The sequence below is a fragment of the Mesoplodon bidens genome (genome assembly GCF_964165515.1).
Source record: "Mesoplodon bidens genome assembly, chromosome: X".
NCBI lineage: Eukaryota > Metazoa > Chordata > Mammalia > Artiodactyla > Ziphiidae > Mesoplodon > Mesoplodon bidens.
In genome coordinates, this window is record NC_138163.1 from 1,655,863 (window position 1) to 1,675,609 (window position 19,747).

At 46.5% G+C, this 19,747-nt stretch overlaps 1 protein-coding gene across 1 annotated transcript; it reads right to left on the reverse strand.

The window, feature by feature from the left end:
- Window positions 1–675: 675 nt before the first annotated feature.
- GABRQ (gamma-aminobutyric acid type A receptor subunit theta) lies at window positions 676–16,549 on the reverse strand (the record flags this gene model as incomplete). Its single annotated transcript, XM_081222191.1, has 9 exons — window positions 676–1,641; window positions 2,234–2,481; window positions 3,683–3,835; window positions 4,378–4,515; window positions 5,026–5,108; window positions 6,904–7,124; window positions 9,133–9,200; window positions 14,319–14,407; window positions 16,401–16,549. The coding sequence occupies 9 exons, from the start codon at window positions 16,547–16,549 to the stop codon at window positions 676–678; spliced, it is 2,115 nt and encodes a 704-aa protein (XP_081078317.1).
- Between the last annotated feature and the right edge of the window lie 3,198 nt (window positions 16,550–19,747).

The window sequence follows — 19,747 nt, forward strand, 5'->3', positions numbered from 1 at the left end:
TTCACTCAGCACCCCTACCCACCCACCCACATTCCATTCCCAACCCCGTACCACAACACCACACTCAACATACAACAGGAAAAATAGTGGGGGAAAGGCACTTTCAAAATCCCCCAAGTTCCCCAAAGTCAGTCGCCTGCATTTGTAAGAGATGGCTAGCCCTTCCCCAACCCAGTCTGGCTTTCTCCTGTAAAACCCTAAGCAGAGGGTGAGCAAGGACCATAATCCCTAGGAGGAAAAAAGAAAAGAAGAAAAAAGTAATGAAAAAGAAAACTCAACACTTCAGTGGGACAGAAAAGCCCCCAGAAATGTTTTTGTGTACAGGGCTTGGATCCTTTCTGTCCCCCAGTCTGGCTCTTCTCTGTCTTCTAAACATTTCCATTTCCAGGGGGCTTTTCTGTGCTTATTAGATGTTAGAAGGCTTTGAAAACATGATAGCATTTGAAGAAAAGGGAAATCAATGTGCTATTTACCTCCAACTCCTCCTCAATCCCTTTTCTTCCAGCCAGAACACAACCTTTCCAACTACTCCCCACCTCATGTTTGTAAAGAGAAAGGTGGAACTGATTCAACTGCCCAAATAACCACAAAGTAAAACGAAAAAAGAAGGGAAGGAGAAACGGAACCAAAAGGAACTATGAAAGGAGCATAGTGTCACTCTGGGACACTATGGAACTAATAGATATGGTATACCCAATAAACAGTGTTGAACACCACAAAGGCAAGAGGGAAGAGGAGCCGGGAGCACCGGTCGACCTTAGGGACATAGTCAGGGTGAAAGAGCTTGGAAGAGAATGCTTTACTGAAGGAGCACCCAGGGCTTGGGGGGGAACTGTCATCAGACTCTGAGTTACTGTTCTTGTCTGGATCAAAGCCCATGACATTACCATAAAGGCTCCAGGTACTGTCAACATTACACTTGAGTTGCTTCTCAAGGTCAAGGTAGCCACTCTCAACTCTGATGTCATCAGGCAAGCTACGAATGTCATGAAGGGTGCTATGGATCTCATAAAGGGTGTTATGGATCTCCTCAAGGTCGTAGTTTGCTTCTTGCACACACCTCTGGCCGTGGACAAGCAGATGCTTCCTACTGGGGCCATGGTCTTGGCTCTCATCGGAGTTGGAGCTCTCTTCAGGGTCTTCTGGGTCACAGGTCTCAGCACAGCCATGGGCCTCTGCACAGTTGCGGATTTCAGTAGGAATAACACTGTCATCAATATCAATATCATTAACGCAAATGCCATAGCTGGGCACGGCCTGCTCTGAGGTGGACGGGAGGTCACTCAGGCTTTCTGCAGTGGCCAGCCAGGACTGGTCCGAGAGAGAAGACAGTGAGCTGAGGCTTTCTGAGGAGGCCAGAGGTGCCTGCTCTGAGATGGAGGCTAAAGAGCCGAGGCTTTCTGGGCTTGCTAGGCCAGCCCACACCCGTCTGGAGGGAGGAGAGCCATTTCCATCTTCTATGTGCAACTGGTCATCCTTTAAGGAGACAGTGGATAGACTCATGAGGTCGAATGCTGCACGAACAATCACTTTCAGGGAGTGTTGGGGGGGACTTTCCTCATGAGCACTTGTAACATGACTGATGGGCTGTTCCACTGGGAAAGCCACCTCTTCCTCCTGGGGTCTCTTGTGCGCAAGGTGCTGAGGAACAGGACCAAGAGGCTGTTAGCATGCAAGGGAAGTTCATGGCTCTTGCTGCCCCCCTGGGGCAGCTGCTCCCTCTGGAGTGCTGTGTAGTGGACAGAGGCAAGACCTCCTCAGGCAGGTGGGGGTAAGTTCCCTGTAAAGGAGGGACATTAACATACTGCCAGCAGCAAAAGACTCAGCATGGCTTTCGGAGTCAAAAGAGCAAAGGAAGGAGGGTTAGGTCAGCCTCTCTGGTGTCTCTTCCTTTCAGCTTCCCTGTGTTCCCTTTCCCTCTGGCTCCATTGCCTGCCATTGGAGGTATGCTAAGTAGACTGGATTTGAAGCCCAAAGGTCTTGGGAAATCTAGCTCTGCCACTTATGACCTTGGACAATGACTCAACCTATAAAGGAGTGATGATAAATTGTTCTACTTCTTTCTTATCTGGAGAGAGAGAGAGAGAGAGAGAGAGAGAGAGAGAGAGAGAGAGAGAGTGTGTGTGTATGTTGTATGAGGATTAAAGGAGCTAAGAAATTTGAAAGGGTCAAGTGCTAATCTTAGGTTTAAGAAGTGCTCAAGGAAAGCAGATTGTCAGTCAAAAAGCCAAACCTGCATCGCCTCTTGGTAGCGGTAGCGGGCCATGACTCTTTGGGCTCTTCTGAGTTGCCTCTGAGAGCACTGAGGTCCTCTTCGGCTGTAGAAAACATAGTTGATGTAGACGTATTCTAGCAAGGACAGGAACACGAAGAAGAAGCATACGACCATATAGATGTCAATGGCCTTGAGACAGGAAAATTGGGGGAATTTATTCTGCAGATGTGAGTTGATGGCATTCAGGATGAGCATTGAAGTCAAACCTATAAACAACATAGCACAGGGTTAGTCCCCTCAGGTGGCTGACGTTCTTGGCAAACTGTCAGGCCCACATCCCACTGGAAGGGAGCAAAGGCCATCTCTGAGATTGGGAGGGCCCTAAGCAAAAGGCCTTCAGCTTACCAGGCTTAGGGCCCTGGCTCAATTGCTGTCTTTGCTTCTCCTCCCCCATCTTTACAACCACCCTGTACTTCAATAGTTTAGTGATTTCTCATTGCTCTTAGGATCAAGTCAAAAATCTCCAGCCATGGTTTCATAGTGATTTACATGTTCAGCCCTGTTTTGCCCTATGATGGTCCTTTCCCCCTTTGCCTGCTAGTATGTAAGCTTTCCTGTAGTCCATCCCTCAGAAGGTTTTGTGACCCCTAAAATATTACATAAATATAAAGGTTTAGCCTAGCGTGTGCTTCTAAAGAAGGAGGCTGAAAAGTCTGCCCCAAAGATGGTGAAGGAGAAAGCAGACCAGGGTCTGGGATACACAGGCATTCTGCAGAGTGGGACCAAATAAATTTGGGAGCTGATCTCTTTAGGCCCCTCCTTAGTACTGCTCAAAAGCCTCTGATGCTCCCCGCTGCTTATACATGAAGTTCCAACTGCTTAAAATGGAATTTCAAGTTCTTCCCAAGTCAGCCCAAGCTGTCTTTCTGCTACTCTCCCCACTTCCCCAGCTTGTGCTCCAGGCACCCTCCTGGAAGTCCTCAAAACCCAGTTTGAGGAATACTTTCTTGGTGCAGTTTTAGCCAATAAGACCTGGGTCATTACCTGGGTCATTTCCTCCTCTGGACTCTGATAGCATTTGTCTCAGCATTCCATTAGACACTTGCCAGGAGCAGCTCATCTAGAAGCCCTCTGCTGCCTAATTGGGCATTTTGATATGTTGCTTAATCAATGTTTATTGTGTTGCATTTCTGATCTAAATTTGTGACTTGTCCATTCATTTATGTATCCAGCAAATAATGAATTCTGGTACTTTGGACCCAACATACCAAGATCCCAACCCTGATGTTTTTTTCACATCTGTCTCCAATGTTGGTCTCTCTGCTGTGGATTGGCTGGGCACCTGTAGCGTGCCTGTTAGGTCCCATCTTGTTTCCTTGCCTGTGCAGTCACACACTGTTCCTTACTCTCAACTTTTTTCTGAGCAAGACAACCCAAGTTCCTTCCTGGGATGGGAACAGGACCTACCTACTGTCACCCTGGCTGCAGAGGATTCATAGTTCATCCAAAATGATATCCAGGAAACAACAGTGGTGAGGACAGTAGGCCAATAGATCTGCACAAGGTAGCTGGTGACTTCCCTCTTGACCAGGAACCTCACTATCAGGCGCACATAGGAACCTGGCAGGGAGACATACTGGTATTATGGTGGTAGGGCTGAGGGGATTTTCAGAGTAAAGTACACGATGGTGGAGGGGAAACCAATGGCCAGTTCAGCCTCTAATATTCCAGTTTGGGCAGTATGCAGACCTCACCCCATTTGCTGCCTTAAGGCCAGTGAAAATGGCATGTGTCAGTAGGCCCATATGGCGTAGCAAGACTGCTATCTCTTCCTTCCTTCCTCACTTTCTCCATGTCAACTGAAGCTGAAATGGGAAAGACATGAGATATTTCAAAGCTACAACAGATGGAAGGGGAGAGGCTGGCCCTGGAAGGAGGCCTGTGGAGTGTCAAACCTGGCCAACTGCTTCCACACACATTTCCTCATGGGCAGAGGGTAAGCCATTGGGACTTTATGAAGGGGGCTTTGGAAGGTGTCCAGAACAAGAAGGGAATAGGAAAGAAGGAAGAAGAGAGTCTAGAGGTCAAAGGCAGAGGTCACCAGAGTTTCCTAGCGTACAAAAGAGACAGCAGATAGGAGAGAAGGAGGGGGTGAGACCCACCTGTGTAGAAAAACACCTCTTTGCTAGTCATTGTCTTTTCCAGGAAACTGAACTGAGGGATGTGCAGCTTCTCGGTACCCTGGATGGCATTCCCATTGCCTTCCCAGTATAATAGGATGTCTTCAACTGTGTAGCCATCTAGGAGGGGGAAGGAAGCAGAGTTAATCTCAGAAAGCAGGCATAGGCAGATTTCACACCAGAGGAGCTTGTGAAAACCAAACGGTAGTTGGAACCTGCAATATTGGGGTACCTTTGTGTTTTGTGGGTCTGAGCATAGGGAAGGGGGGCATGTGGAAAGAGAACTCTCAGTTTGAAGTTTCTTATCCAGGAAGGAAAGCACAGCAAAGAGATGGGCTCCTACCCATTAGCTTGTGCACAATTTTTCCATAGCTAGGCACGTTTCCCTGTGGGACTCTTTATAGCCTAAAGGCCACCTTCTCCCTGATACCATCTGTATATATACCCCTCTCTCTCTGTCTCTCTGTCTCTATCTATCTATCTATCATCTATCTATCTGGGAGAGAGAGAAATGGGGGAGGGAGGGAGTAGGGGAGATATGCAGGCCCTCTCACTGTCAAGTTTGCCTTTGGCTTCCTCACGGCCCCAACCCCGGGTAGGGAAAAAAGGGGCCTTGGGAGACATACGTACAGCTCTCCACCTCCAGCTTGCAAGTCTGCTTGTCCAGAGGGAATTTTTGCAGATTCATGGAACAAGCTGCTGTGGTGGTGAGCCTGCAAAGGAAAAGCAAAAGGAAGAGAAAAGTGAGTCAAGCCCAGGCAAGTAACTGTTCCTGAGAAAACTGAAGGGGTGGGGTGGGGAGAGGCACCCCAAGGACTGACCCACCTAACACCTTCCCACACTGCCCACATTCGAGCCGGGTTCTCCTTCCCTCCCTTTCTTCTTTCCTTCTTTCTCCTCCCTCACCCTGCCCCTGCCCCACACGCTTCCTTCCCTCCTAGAGGAAAGATGAGTTGCAGTTGCGTAAGGAGGAGAGGGAACTTGTATGTGACAAAGACACCCAAAAGTCTGGTAGGACTTACACAGAAGACAACAGATGTATGGCATGTCAGGAAACCTCAGGGTGTCAGAATGGGAAGGGTCCTTGAGGAAACTGAATGCAGAGACAGAAAGAGGACTTTCTTGCTGAAGGAGCAGCAAAGCTGTCAGGAGGAAACCGAACGCTACACTGAAGCAGCTGAAACACCAGATCTGATGTGGAGTGCCTGTGTGTGGTGTGCGGGTACCGATGTGGGCAGTGGCCCCGGCCTACCTTTGGCCATGGGAGCTGCTCTGGCAGCAATCCCATCTCTGTGCATCTGCTTATGAGGGTACTGGGGCTTAGCAAAATGCCAGTGGGTGTAAATGGATAGGAGGGATTAATATATCTGAGGTGAGCTATGGAATGGGGCTTCAAGTTGTCATGTGGTAGGTCCAAGAGAGGAAGCTGAGGAGGGATCTTGGAAGACCTGGGGAAGTGGGAGAAGTGAACAGTGGGGAAGAGGATAATTAGAAAAGTTCTTTGCAGCCCCAGCTGGGAAGCTCTGGCCCCTTCCTTGTCCTGCCTTTCCCAGTTGCTGATACCACCCTTGTCCCTTTCAACTCTTGAAGTGATTTCCATTTTGTACAGTGGGTAGTGTGTGTGTGTGTGTGTGTCTGTGTGTCTGTATTTCTCTCCCTTCTGTGAATTCTACATGAACATTAATCAGCTGAGGCCCCCTTTGTGACCAGTGACCTGTTCCCTGTAAGCTTTGTTGTTCTCTGACTCCAGTCTCTGACTTGGTCCATGGGAAAGTGGAGAAAGAAGAGGGAAACAAAGGGATACAGAAAGAGAACCCCAGAGAAAGAGATCCAGAGAAAGATCTGTACCCTAGTAGCTATCTCTTGGAGAAATTTTCTGAGCTAAATTTATGTCTCATGCTTGTCTTAAGAGATGGTTTGTAAGAGATGAGGCTGTGCAGAGGGCTTTGGTGACTGTCTGCTATGCTCTACATAGGCCAGTGAGGAGCTCCAGTGTGCACACATTCTGTTTGTACAAAGCCATAGGCAATAGACGCACACTGCGCACCCTTGGGTCCCCTGCATGTTGCATATATGATCAATGGCAGAGACCAGTCCCCCTCCTTCACTGCATGGGAGAGAAAAGACACAAATAAATAACAGAATATACATTCAATGCTAAGGCAAAGGGAGAGCTCTTCCAGTTGAGAGTATCAAAGATGATTTCTTGACAAAGGGGGCATTTGAATTAGGGACTGAAGGATAGGAAAGCTTCAGACTCATGGAAAGAGGAACGGGTCATTCCAGACAGAAACAACAGCATAAGCCAAGGTGTGGGGACAGAACAGCCAAGGATGGCTGTGGGAAACTCTGAAGGTTCCACTTTGACTACTGAGTGAGGCGGGCAGTGAAAGAGAGATTTGGAAAGCAGTGGGTTCCTCTGTGTGTCCCTTGGAGTGTGTTCATGGGATAATTAGTGGGAAGAAGGTAGGCTGTCTCGGTGATCCCCAGGTCCCTGGGGGAACTCACCGGATGCCATACCGCACCGTTCCATCTGGCTGAAGATGAAACACGCGATTTTCTACAGTCACATCATGCACAAAAGCATCCTTGCTATTTAGAAAGTAGCAGTCAGGGACCCACAACTTCTCAAGCATCTGATAGTCCAGGGTCAGGTTCAGATTGGTCTCATAGTATGCTAAACGTGGATCTTTCCAGGTCTGATGAAAAAACATTGTAATAGTGTAGTCCTGAGGAAAGAAAGGTAAATCCTAGTTGTAAGCGAGGTTGCCCAGCCTTCTGCCCTCAGTGTTTTTGTGTATGCAGGTGTATGAAATACATCCTAAATATAGATGCGTAACGAAACATATGTAAGAGTGTTCAATGTTACAAATAATAAAACGAGCCCCATATAATTAAAATTCAGGTTCAGAAACAGAACATTCCCAATAACTATCAATCTTCAACATGTCTCTTGCAGAGCATATTTCCCACACCTCCCAGCAGTAACCATTATCTTAGAGTTTAATGATAATAATCCCTTGCTTTTCCTATTTTTTCCTCTATGTTTTCCTAAGTTTTATTGTCTATGTATTTCTAAGAAACATATTGCTTAGTTGGACTTATTTAAATTTTTTTCTGAATGGAATCACACTCTATGTATTCATAAGTTGCTTCTTTCACTCAACATTATGTTTGTGTGTTTGCTCAGGTCGATGTGTGTAATTAAAATTTGTTCACTTGCATTGCTGGATACTATTCCCTTATATGAATATACTATGTGTATTATTATGTGATGACACCATACATATCAAAATCGCAATGAAATAAAAACTATAAAGCAAAAGTTCCAGTTTATACCCCTATAAAGTGCAGATAAGAGTTCCCAATGCTCCTGCCTTGCCAACATTGGTATTGTCTGACTTTTGACTTTTTGCTCGTCTGGTGGGTATGTAATGGGTTCTCACTGTGGTCTCATTTTGCATTTCACTGATTAATAATAAAGTCAGGCATCTTTTCATAAGTTTATCTGCTACTTGGTTTTCTTCACAAAAGTGAAGTTCTTGTTCAAATTTTCTGATCATTTTTCTATTGCTTTAAAATATTCTTCTCAAGAATAAAGACGCAGATGTAGAGAATGGACTTGAGGATATGGGGAGGGGGAAGGATAAGCTGGGATGAAGTGAGAGAGTGGCATGGACATATACACACTACCAAATGTAAAATAGATAGCTGGCGGGAAGCAGCTGCATGGCACAGGGAGATCAGCTCGGTGCTTTGTGACCACCTAGAGGGGTGGGATAGGGAGGTGGAAGGGACATGCAAGAGGGAGGGGATATGGGGATATATGTATATGTATAGCTGATTCACTTTGTTGTAAAGCAGAAACTAACACAGCATTGTAAAGCAATTATACTCCAATAAAGATGTTTGAAAAAAAAAAGGTCATGAAGAACCTAGGGGTAAGATGGGAATAAAGACACAGACCTACTAGAGAATGGACTTGAGGACACGGGGAGGGGGAAGGGTAAGCTGGGACAAAGTGAGAGAGTGGCATGGACATATATACACTACCAAACGTAAGGTAGATAGCTAGTGGGAAGCAGCCGCATAGCACAGGGAGATCAGCTCGGTGCTTTGTGACCACCTAGAGGGGTGGGATACGGCAGGTGGGAGGGAGGGAGACGCAAGAGGGAAGAGATATGGGGACATATGTATAATTATAACTGATTCACTTTGTTATAAAGCAGAAACTGGCACACCATTGTAAAGCAATTATACTCCAATAAAGATGTTAAGAAATAAAAATATTCTTATTAATTCACAGGAATTATGTGTATTTTCAATACCAGTCCTTTGTGTTGCAAATATTTTAGTCCAATCTGAACTATCTTTTCAAACTTGTCATACTCATTTTGCATGCCAGAAGTTATTTGCATGCCAGAAGTTTTGGCTAAAGAGAATATTAATATAGTTTAGTTACCAGTATTTATTTTTATAGTTTGTGTTTTCTGTGTCTTTTTAAAAAAGTCCTTACCTATCTCAAAGACACTAAAAGAATATCCTATATTATATTTTAAAAACATCATAAGCCTTTCACTTTTATGTCTGTAATACATCTGGATTTATTTATTTTTAATTTCAGGTGGCTGTAGTTTCCAAAACCTAATGTGTTCCTCCATGTGGCCTCTGCTGCAGGTCAGAACAACAGGCTTATGACACTGCTCCTTGTCTCATGGCTGGAGCTGACACACTTACCATAGTCATTTCTGAGATCTGTTCAATACTGGAGACATAGATAGATACTCCCACTGGCACAGGGGCACCTACAATACAGGAAGACACTATTACATGCAGGGTAGGAAAAAGGGTAAAACATGGACTCAGGAGCCAGACTGCCTGAAGTTTGAACCCCATTTTGGCACTTACTAGCTATGTGACCTTGAATAAGCTACCTTACCTCTCTGAGCTTAGTTTCCTCATGAGTAAAATGGGGATAATGATAGCACTTATCTCATCGTTAATGCAAGCCAAGCACTTAGAGTACGGCCTGGCTCACAATATGCTGAAAAGAAAGGGTCAGGCCAAAATGAAGAAAAAAACAAGGGAATGAAGCACTCTTTTTCTAAATGTTTTCTTGATAAAAAACTTAAGAGCAATGAGTCCCAAAACAAGATTTGTGGTGGGCATGAGCATATTTGTGTGAGTTCATGTGAATGTGTCCATGTGTGAGTTGATGTGTGTTTTTGTGTGAATGAATGCGTGAGCTGTGTGCATGAGTGTATGTGAGCATGTTCACATACCTGAGTAAACTTGTGCATGTATCCATGTGCAGGTCAATGTGTCAGTGTGCACATGAGTGTATGTGAGCATGTTTGTGTGTGAGAGAAGGCATGAGCATGTTTGTATGCTTGAGTGTGTTGTGTGGGAGTGAATTATGAGTTAATGTGTTTGTGTGATCATGTATGAGAGAATGTGTGACTGTGTGAGTGTATGTGAGCTTGTTAATGTGCAAGGGAATGTGTGAACATGGGCATGTTTGTGACCTTGTTTGTATGTGTGTGAGTGAATTTGTGAGTGTTTTCATGTATGTGAGCATGCTTCTGTATAAGTGAGTGTGTGAGCACATTTCTGGGTGAATGAATGTGTCAGCATGTGTGTGTATTTGAGTGTATTGTGTGGGAGCGAATATGTAGGTTATTTGCGTGAGCCTGTTCACTTGTTAGTGTATTTGTGAGCATGTCCATGTGGGAGTGAGTGCATGATTATGTTTGTGTGTGTAAAGTTGTGTTTGGGAATGTAAGTGAACTTATGGGTGTATGTATGTGTGAGTGAGCAAGTTCATTGTGTGAATATGTGAATGTATTTGTGTGTGTGACCTTGTTCACATGCAAGTGTGATAAATGATTACACTCACACCCATCACACTTATAACTGTGAGTGTGTAAGTGTGGGTGTATGTAAGCATGTTTATGTGCTTGAGAAAATCTGTGAACTTGTCCATGTGAGTGTGGCTGAATGTGTGAGTGTGTTTGTGTGTGAGTGTGTGACCATGCTGATGTGCAAGTGGACCCATGAGCATATCCATATGTGTTAGCATGTCACTGTACAGGTATGAGTGAATGTGTGAGCATGCTCAGGTGCGTGTGTTTCTGAGTTGGTAAATATGTAGACATGTTTGTATGTGTGTGCATGTGTGAGTGAACATGTGGGTATGTTCATGTGTGTGAATGACAAAGCATGTGTGAGTGTGTGTGTCTATGTGTGTGAGTGAATTTGTGTTTGTATATGTGAGGATGTTTGTGTGCAAGTATAAGTGACTGCATGAGCATGAGCATGTGGATGTATGTGGGTGTGTTTGAATGAATTCGTGACTGTGTTTGTGTGTGTGAGCATGTTTGTGTGAGAATGAATGTATGAACATGTTCATGTGTGTATGCAAATGTGTGAGCATGTGTGTTAGTGTATGTGAGGGTGTATATGTGTGTGAGTGAATTTGTGTGTTCATGTGAGTGAGTACATGGGCGAGGGTGTTTGTGTGTGTTAATATGTAACTGTGATTGAATTTGTGCGTGTACATGTGCATGCGTGCATGTGTGTGTGTGTGTGTGTGTGTCTGTTGCTGCCTCCTGGCTTTCTTTTTCAGGACTAGGTGTTAGTGCTGCCCATTCAAATGTGATAATGGATGTGAAAATATGTACTAAACTATAAAGTACTGTGGAAAAATACATTTTAATTGTTTCCTCATTGACTCAAAACTCTTCACTGGGCCTCACAGCTAAGCCATTATTCTATGTGTATTACATCACATTGCTGTTATGGAAACACGTGTGACGCTTCCAATTCAGCCTGCTGACTTCACTGCAGGCTGGCTGCCTAGAAGCTGAGCTGCAAAGTGCTATTGGGAATCCACGTATGAATGGCAGCTGAGAAGTAAATGGGCCTCTGTGTGAAGGCATAGCATTCACAGCTATTGTGAATGATCACTATGTAGTGACAGGGGTTTCTAGAAAGGCAGTTTTTTTAATTACAGCCTTTCAGGCTCCCCACATGCGTTTAGATGAGGATGGAGGCTGTGTTCCGCAGGCAACAAGCCCCAGAAGGGCCAGGCAGTCATCCTCTCAACTACCTCACTCTAGTGTCAAACTTATAATCCTATGCCATTCTGTGTCACTCAGGCAATCCAATCACTTACAGCAGAATCCTGGGGACCCGAACCCTAAAGTGCCAGGGCTCAGTTTTGTCCAAAGACTCCCAGTTGAAGAGGCAAGTGGGAACTGAAGTGCAGTCCACATTCCCCTCACCAAGGCATGAGCCTTGGCCCAGGATTGTGGCCTGGAGGAAGGGGACCTGGGACCTTTTTCTAATTTATCCACCTAAATTAGGAGGGAATACCTTATGTGCTAGTAGTGGGCAGAACAAGAGCTTAGCTAAGATATCCCACATCCTTACAAGGATAACAGAGGGGAACAAGATGCTTCCAAGTAAGGTATCTAAATACTATCTCTGGGGTGATGGCCTCTGTCCCATATCCCATCACTGTCCTTCCTGATGGACTCAGGAAGGCAGAAAAAGTGGGAGGGGGTAATCACTTCCCTCCCTCTTGGAAACTTTGCTACCCAACTCTACTTCCTCCCTCGCATCCATCAGAGTACCAGAGGAAGAGGAGGTAAATGAAGGAGTGATGAAGATGTCCCATTTATTCCTTCACTCCACACCTATGTCATACCAGGTGATGGGCTAAGCAAAGTCCTTAGGGACTTGCCTTTTGCAGCACTATGGAGTCCCACTTCTCTTGCTCAGAAAGAAGCATCTTTGCTAACTTTCCCTGGTCCCTCCTCCTCCTCTTCATCCTCCTCTTCTTAAGGAAGTTGTGTCTCCCATTTGAACCTAACCACAGTTAGGTCATGTCTCTGCATGTGGGGGGCGTGTGTGCCTGCGTGTTAAGCTCTGAAACTCCACTTAACTTCAGACACAGAGGGAAATTTGACTCTGTGTCTAGTGGGAGCCATGGGCTACCCCAACTCTAAACCCCCTGGCCCAGCTCTCCAATTGACTGCCTCCCCCCAACCCAATAAAACAGCCCCAGACTTAGAGCCTGTAGTTCCTCCTTCTGTCTAAATGCTAGAAGGTCCTGCATTGTCCTTGCTCTCCCACCTTCATCTACTGTTTGGCCAAACTGGGGACCCAGCTATTCCCATACTCCCCAGGTCTGCATGCCCATAAAGCTTAGGTAACCCAGGAGGTTAGGCATCATGTGTAAACAAATCCAAGTTAGCTCAAAAAATGGCGGTGAGGTGCCTTGGAGATACCATGGGCCAGCCACACCTGACAATCCCCAGAGGGTGGTCCTTGCCCCTGTTCTCCCCATAGCCCCAGATGCCTGCAGAGATGGCAACCTGAAGCAGCGGGGAGAATGTGCTTGATGTACTTGAATGGCTGTTGGTTAACCTTTGCTGAGAAACAGGAAAACAATGAATGGAGAAAATGTAACAGCTACACCCTTGACACCCACTGTTGCTTTGTGCAACTGGTCTAAAACCAGTGTCATGCAATGGAGTGCTCGCTGTGCCCTAACACCTGAATTTCTGTAATGAAAGAACTTACCTTCTGCCCTCTCCACTCCAGCCTCCCAGTCCCCAGTGCGCACTCACCTTGGATCCAGGGACAGCACGGCCTTCTGTGCTCACACTTGGAGGAAGCAAAGCAGCCAATGGGATACCAGTCAAATGTCCCGCCTCCAAACCTTAGGGCATAGGGTGATCAACTTGGTTTACAAGGGGGCTCCCTAGGCAAATCACAGAGCCCCCAGTGGTCTAGCACAAAGGCAAGTGCTAACAGCTGTGTGCCCTTTAGGGTGGAGGCTTTGTGTATTCAGAAGACCTCTATTCATAGGTACAAATGTGAATATTAGCATTCATTAACCCTTTAGATTGGGTGTCTAGTTCTACCACCTGCAGGAAGGAAAGCACTTTCTCTGACTTAGCCGCCCTACTTTTTTAGCTCTTTCTCTGTTTCCTTTGAGCCAAAATGTGACTAACGTCTATTTAATGCACCCTTCCTCTTGTCTGTCCTTGGTCTGGGTTTCTTGGGTGTCCCCTCAGCCAGAGAATGCTATTCCTGTTCTGTGGGGTCAGGGGAGGTTGCCTGTTACTTTATAGCTGTGTGATGGAAGCCAGTCACCCTTTCCAAATCTAGGGGTCGGGGGAGGTGAGGCTAGGCAGAAATAGGAGAAATTGATGTATTGGCTCCCTGGAGGTTTGTATTTCAGTTTCCTTGTCATTTCTCATATTTGTGCTTAAGATCTGAGTGCTAGGCTAAGGAGTTTAGATTTTATTTTGCAGTTAAATAAAGCCATCAAAAGTTCCTGAGGTGATTAGGTGGGGTTAATAAACATCACGCTGACTGCAGTGTGTTGAATAAACTGAACTTGGTAGGAGCTGAAGGCTTGGGGAGGGGGAGCAGAAGCAGAAGTGCCTGGGACCCAGGTGGGTGAAGTAAACTAGGCAGAGAAGTCCATGCCCTTAGTTTTAAGCCAGCTGAATGGGTAAGTGCCCAGTGTGCAAAGAATGTGTTCACAAGTGGAACATGTGTCCTCCCCATAGATGGAGCAGAAAACTCGAGCATGAGAAGCACACCTGGTGTGATTAGTGCTTCTCCAGCCACCCCAGGGAGTGTGCTTCAGGCTCCGTACCACTGTAAAGGAGTGTGGAGGGGGCAGAGGCCTCTTGCATTAGAAGGCAGAGAAGTGGGAGAAATTCCAGGGGCAGAGTGGACGGCCTGGGTGTTGGGGGCCGGGGAGTGCTCCGCTACAGGTCTCTTCAGGGTCGGGAAGGTGGGGTTTGGAGAGGCACAAGTGTCCGGTTTAGAGGACTGCTCCTGGTCAGCTCAATGGGTGGGGCTGGCTTGTTGTGTCTCAGCTCTAGTATCTGGACGTGTCTTACCTCCAAAATTGGGCCTCAGACGGACATCATATTTCGACAGCACCCTGTCCAAAATCTTGTGAACCATAGCTTCATGTGCACAATTTTTGCTGAAACAGAGAAGTCATTGGTAAATATTGGTCATCAGTGAATGCCACACTGCTTCTCAGAAAACAAAGAGCACCCCAGGCATCAACTTGCCAGGGCCTTCCCTCCTGCAAACATGCGGACATATACAGTCATACATGTACACGTCTCTCCCTGCTCCCCTCCATCCCTGCAGTGAGTCAGCCAGAAGCACAGCAGCAACGCAGACTGCTCTTTCCCCCTCCTCCTCCCCAGCTTTTATCCAAAGGGTGGGGCCTAAAGACTGGATTCTTGTTACCAGGCAGAATTGGGGGGATGGGGGGAAACTGTAGGGGAAGTGGAGAGAAGAGGGTGTGGGCAGGTGTGAGCCCTCACATAAATGTATTACTTCAACCTCCTAAGGAGCCCCACTTTACCATCAGCCTGGATGCAGCTTTCCAGGTTGGTGGGAGTCCTCTTTCCAGTAGCCTAGGTCATCTTTCACCGTCTATGTTCTCTAGCTCAGTCACGTTTCCCCTACCTAGGCTAAGGCCAGCATTTTGTTGTCACGTCTATGTGAATCTTGTTTCTGTACACCTCTGTTTCTAAGAGTTGGCATATTACATATGACACAGAGAGACAGCCTTGCTCATGTAGCAGAGTTTTATGACCCTCATCAATCACCATTTTTGAGTCTTGGGGTTCAGGGCTGTCCTCAAAAACACATGTATTCTTGGAGCAGGCATCTCTTTGGCTAAGCATGTGCTTCCAGCCTAGACATGTCCTGGGTGAGCACATGTAAATGGACCCAGCGCAACCCTGCAGAGAGCTGGCCTTTCCAGAAGTCTCTGATGTGTCCTCCCAATTCACCTAGTCCTTCATGGGGGGCTCTTTTCCCCAAAAGGGGCTTGTGAATGAGAATAGGCCCTGGGCATCACTATGACTTAGGATCTTTGATTAATTGACTATGGAATGTCAGCCTCTGCAAATCTCTCGTGTGTGTGTGTGTGTGTGTGCGTGTGTGTGTGTTCACTAGTGCAGTTTGGTATGTTGGGTTGAGGACATTGCAGAGCTGTCTGCTGGAACCCTGCCCAACTATGCCCCCTTTTCCTAATACATGTTCATTTCTGGTTTGCCATTTAAAAAATTATTCTCAATCATCTTTAAAAAAAACCTCATCATCTTTAATGACAAAATTTCAAAGTGTGCACATGAATGATTCCTGAATTAAAGCAACGCATTTGTGCCTGTTTAGGACCACACACACATTATCCACATGCCAGTGCTCAGGATCTGTGGCCACCACAAATACACATTTCCATGTGATCTACATGTAAAGGCTGACTGTTTAACAGCTCTCCAGTTATTTGCAGACCCAAACAAACCTGAAATCAAACAGCTAATCTTCAAGTGTTTTCGCAGGAAGCAAGTACAAATATGCACCCATCTCAGGCCACAAGGTTATATGCTATACAGCCGCCGATTGCACTGTCTGGGCTACGATGAGGTTGAGTCAATAATTTCTATCTGCAGCATAGGAAAATGTCCCTCACTGCTCAACACACACATTCAGGAACACACGCACGCACCTCCTGGAATAGAAAAAAAATCCGGACTCAAACAGGTGTCTCTACTGTCTATGTTTTGTGAATTTCTCATCACCCTGTACCTCCATCCCCCAATCCTACAGGTGTCAAAGGACGTGACTGGGAAAAGCTACTAGGGGCCTTGGTCCCCGGGGATGGATGGCAGACCTTGGGGTGAGAGCATCTTTCCCCCCACCCCCCGGGGCTGCAGTTTGGGCACACGTGGGGCTCTGTCAGGTCAGGCGCCTCAGTAACAGGTGGGCTGAAACACAGGGCCCCCCGCGGCCCCCACTCGCATCCCACCAACCTCCAGGGACCTGTAGGCAGGGCCCGCACACCAGGACTTGGCGAGCCCGGGTCCAAGTCTTCCCCAGCCCGCTCTGTCCAAGAGGTCCGAGGCTGCCCATACTCTCCTGTCACCACCATGCCCAGCCTCGCGGCTCCCGCTTACCAGCTGAAGAGGTCCAGGACGACATCGGGTACGTTGGAGGAGAGCTCGAAGTGGAACTTCGGGGTGGGATTGAGGTCGTTGCCCTCTGCGAGCCAGGTTCTGATGAGCAGCAGAAGCACAGCGGCTCGCAGCATTCCACGGATGCCCATGGCTACGGCACTCCGGGGGTCGGAGGGCGCGAGAGACTGCCGTCAGCCGCCGGGGAAGGGACGGGGTGTGGGCAGTGCGGGGAGAGAGGGAGCTGGGGGGTCGCTAGGAGTCGCCTCTAAGGAGACAGTAGCGAGAGTATGGGGAGCAGGGAGCGCGGGGTTCGGACCGGAGCCCAGAACCCAGGGGGAGCAGTCCTCCAGTACCTCTGCCCGACGCAGCGCCCTCAGGACGCGCCCAGCAGGTGCGAGGTGCGCTCCGTCTGCGGCCGCTCCAGGCTGCGACTGGGCACCCAGCCTGGCGCCCGGCTGGCTCCGCCCACTCCGACGGTAGCACTGGCAGAACCAATCCGGCAGGTGCCAGGAGCCGCACAAAAAGGCGCGCGCTCTTGCCTCCGCCCGCAGCCAGCGCACCGCCCGCTCCCCGCCCCTTCAGGCCTCTGCAGTTGTCCCCCTGCTAGCAACAGACACAGACAGGGGCGGGGCCGGCCCAGGGGAGGGGGAGGGGAATCGGTTGCAGGGGGGCTGGGCATGCATCCGCACCTAGGGCACCCGGTGGGTCCTGCTCTTTCTCTCTGCAAAAATGCAAAATGTGCGTTTCTTTTGGAAGACCGTGTGCCCAGGAGTTTTTTTGTGGTGAGGGAGTGAGGTAATTAGACTACCCTGGCTGAATCTACATTCTGATAGAGCTGGACACATTTGGGTCCCCAGGACAAAGCTCAGGGAACTGGAAGGGTTCACCAACTGGGATCACGCTGAGATGTGACTGTCCCATAGCCAGGGCTGACACCATGAACCTCAAACACTCTCTTATGAAACAAAAGGATCTCAGAGGATAGGGAAATTCCTCCACCCAATCCCCTCTGTCCTTCCCTTCTCAGATCCTTGACAAATGAAGTTGAGAAAGACGTCCTTCAGAGCACATGGGCCAGATGGGCAATCAATAAATAGATCTCAGTCACGTTCACCAATGCTGAGCTTCCTAAGGCATGCCACTGAGAAGGGTTCCAATGAAAATGAATTTTAGGTTCATTCTTGGTCAGCTAAAACATTCACACAGAGATATAGCCCTCTTCTCCTTTCTCTCAGTATTTGGTGAAGTGAGTTGGGACTACTTGTGCTCAGAAAACCTCCAGTTGCCTGGTTGGTTGAGTGTTTCCCACACTTAAGTGTTTAACTCTTTATCCCCACTTTCTTAACCATCTTAGAACCAAACTTTAAAAAAATGTGTCTCATAGTCCCCTGCCTTTTTTAACGAGCAGAACACCCTTGCACCTTCCTTTCCCTTTGCCCCACTATTGCAGCAAATGGTCTCCTTCTCACATGAGTGTAGAAATAAAAGAAGATGGTGGAACCTGCATGTCACTGACTATTACATACAGGAATGGATCAATAAAACTCATCCCTACTGCTACTAATTCTGCCCCCATTGTCTCTGGTCATCCAGGCATCTTTGTAGAGACAATCCTTGCTTGATAAAAGTGGGAATGGCTCTTCTGGATCATTTTGTCCAACCATCTGGATTGTAATATGGAGAAACTGAGGCCCAGAGAAAGAAAAGGGATTGGCCTGAGGTCACATAACAGTAGAGGCCCAAACTAGAATCCTATTTCCAGGTTTGACTACTTCCAGAACATTATGTTTTTTGTTTTGTTTTGTTTTAGTGTGATTCAGTGTCCACTGGAAATTCAGGCAACTGCCAGCAGATGGGAGTAAATTTATTTAGATGAGGATGCTCCCAGTATCCTGGAATCAAATTCCACAGGCAATTGGTCCTTTATTTGTTAGGGGAAAACGAGCCTGAAGCTTGAAGTTTTATTCCTAGGTGCCCTTGTGACTACGAAGATTGCCAAAAAGTTGATAATGAAGAATTCACTTCCAGGCCTTACACCCCAGAGGGTCCTCCCCCACTTCTGCTCTCCCTAGAGGTAATGCTTTGTTGAAATTTCTAACCCACAAGACAAACAGCCCACAAAACAACAAGAAATACAAAAATATCACTATAATTTGCATCAATACTTGTTGAGCTTTTGTCTAGTTAATTTATTAGAATATCAATAAATCTCCAGATTGAATGGGCTTACACCTATGGGACCATGATATAGGAGAAAGAGCACGGACCTGGAAGTTAGCCCATCTGTGTTCTGGATCCAGGTCTGCCACACGGCAGTGAATGTTCCAGTTTGGCAGGAGTGTAGGTTATGTTTGGAGTAAGACAAGAGGTAAGAGAGGTAAGAGGCAAGAGATTAGGCAGAACCTGGCCTAGTGAGCACCCACACTCAGTGCACAATAAATAAATGAAGCAAGAGAGTTTTGGACTTAATTGTCCAAACAAAGGAATTTGATTTTTATTTTGGAGTCAACTGTATGCTTTTGCAAGGATTGTGCAAGGGAATGACTCAATCAGAATGGTGCCTTGGAAGAATACCTGGTTACTTTGTGAAGGAGAAACTGGAAGGAAGAGAAACTGAGGACGATGACAGTAGTTAGGAGAGTATTGTTTACTTTGCTTCTTAAAAAGCTGAAAATAATGAGTCTAATCTATAGATTCAATGAAATCCCTATCAAACTTCCAATGGCATTTTTCACAGAAATACAAAAAAAGAATCCTAAGATTCATACAGAATGATAAAATACCCTGAAGAGCTAAAGTAATACCAAGAAAGAAGAACAAAGCTGGAGACATCACAATTCCTGATTTTAAACTTTATTGCAAAGCTATAGTAATCAGTACAGCATGGTACTGGCATAAAAATAGACACATAGAACAATGGAATAGAATTGAGATCCCAGAAGAAAGCCCATGCCTATATGGTCAACTAATATTTGACAAAGGAGCCAAAAAGACTCAATGCGGAAATAAGAGTCTCTTCAATAAATGGTGTTGGAAAAATTGGATTAACCACATGCAGAAAAATTAAATCATACCCCATCTTATTCTACTCACAAAAATTAACCTGAAATGGATTAAAGGCTTAAATGTAAGACCTTAAACTGTAAAACTACTAGAAGGAAACATAGGGGAAAAGCTCTTTGACATTGGTCTTGGCAACTGTTTTTTTGATGTGACATCAAAATTATAAGCAACAAAGGCAAAAATCAACAAGTGGGACTATATCAAACTAAAAAGCTTCTGCATAGCAAAATAAACATCCAACAAAATCCAAAGAAAGCCTATGGAATGGGAGAAAAAATTTCAAA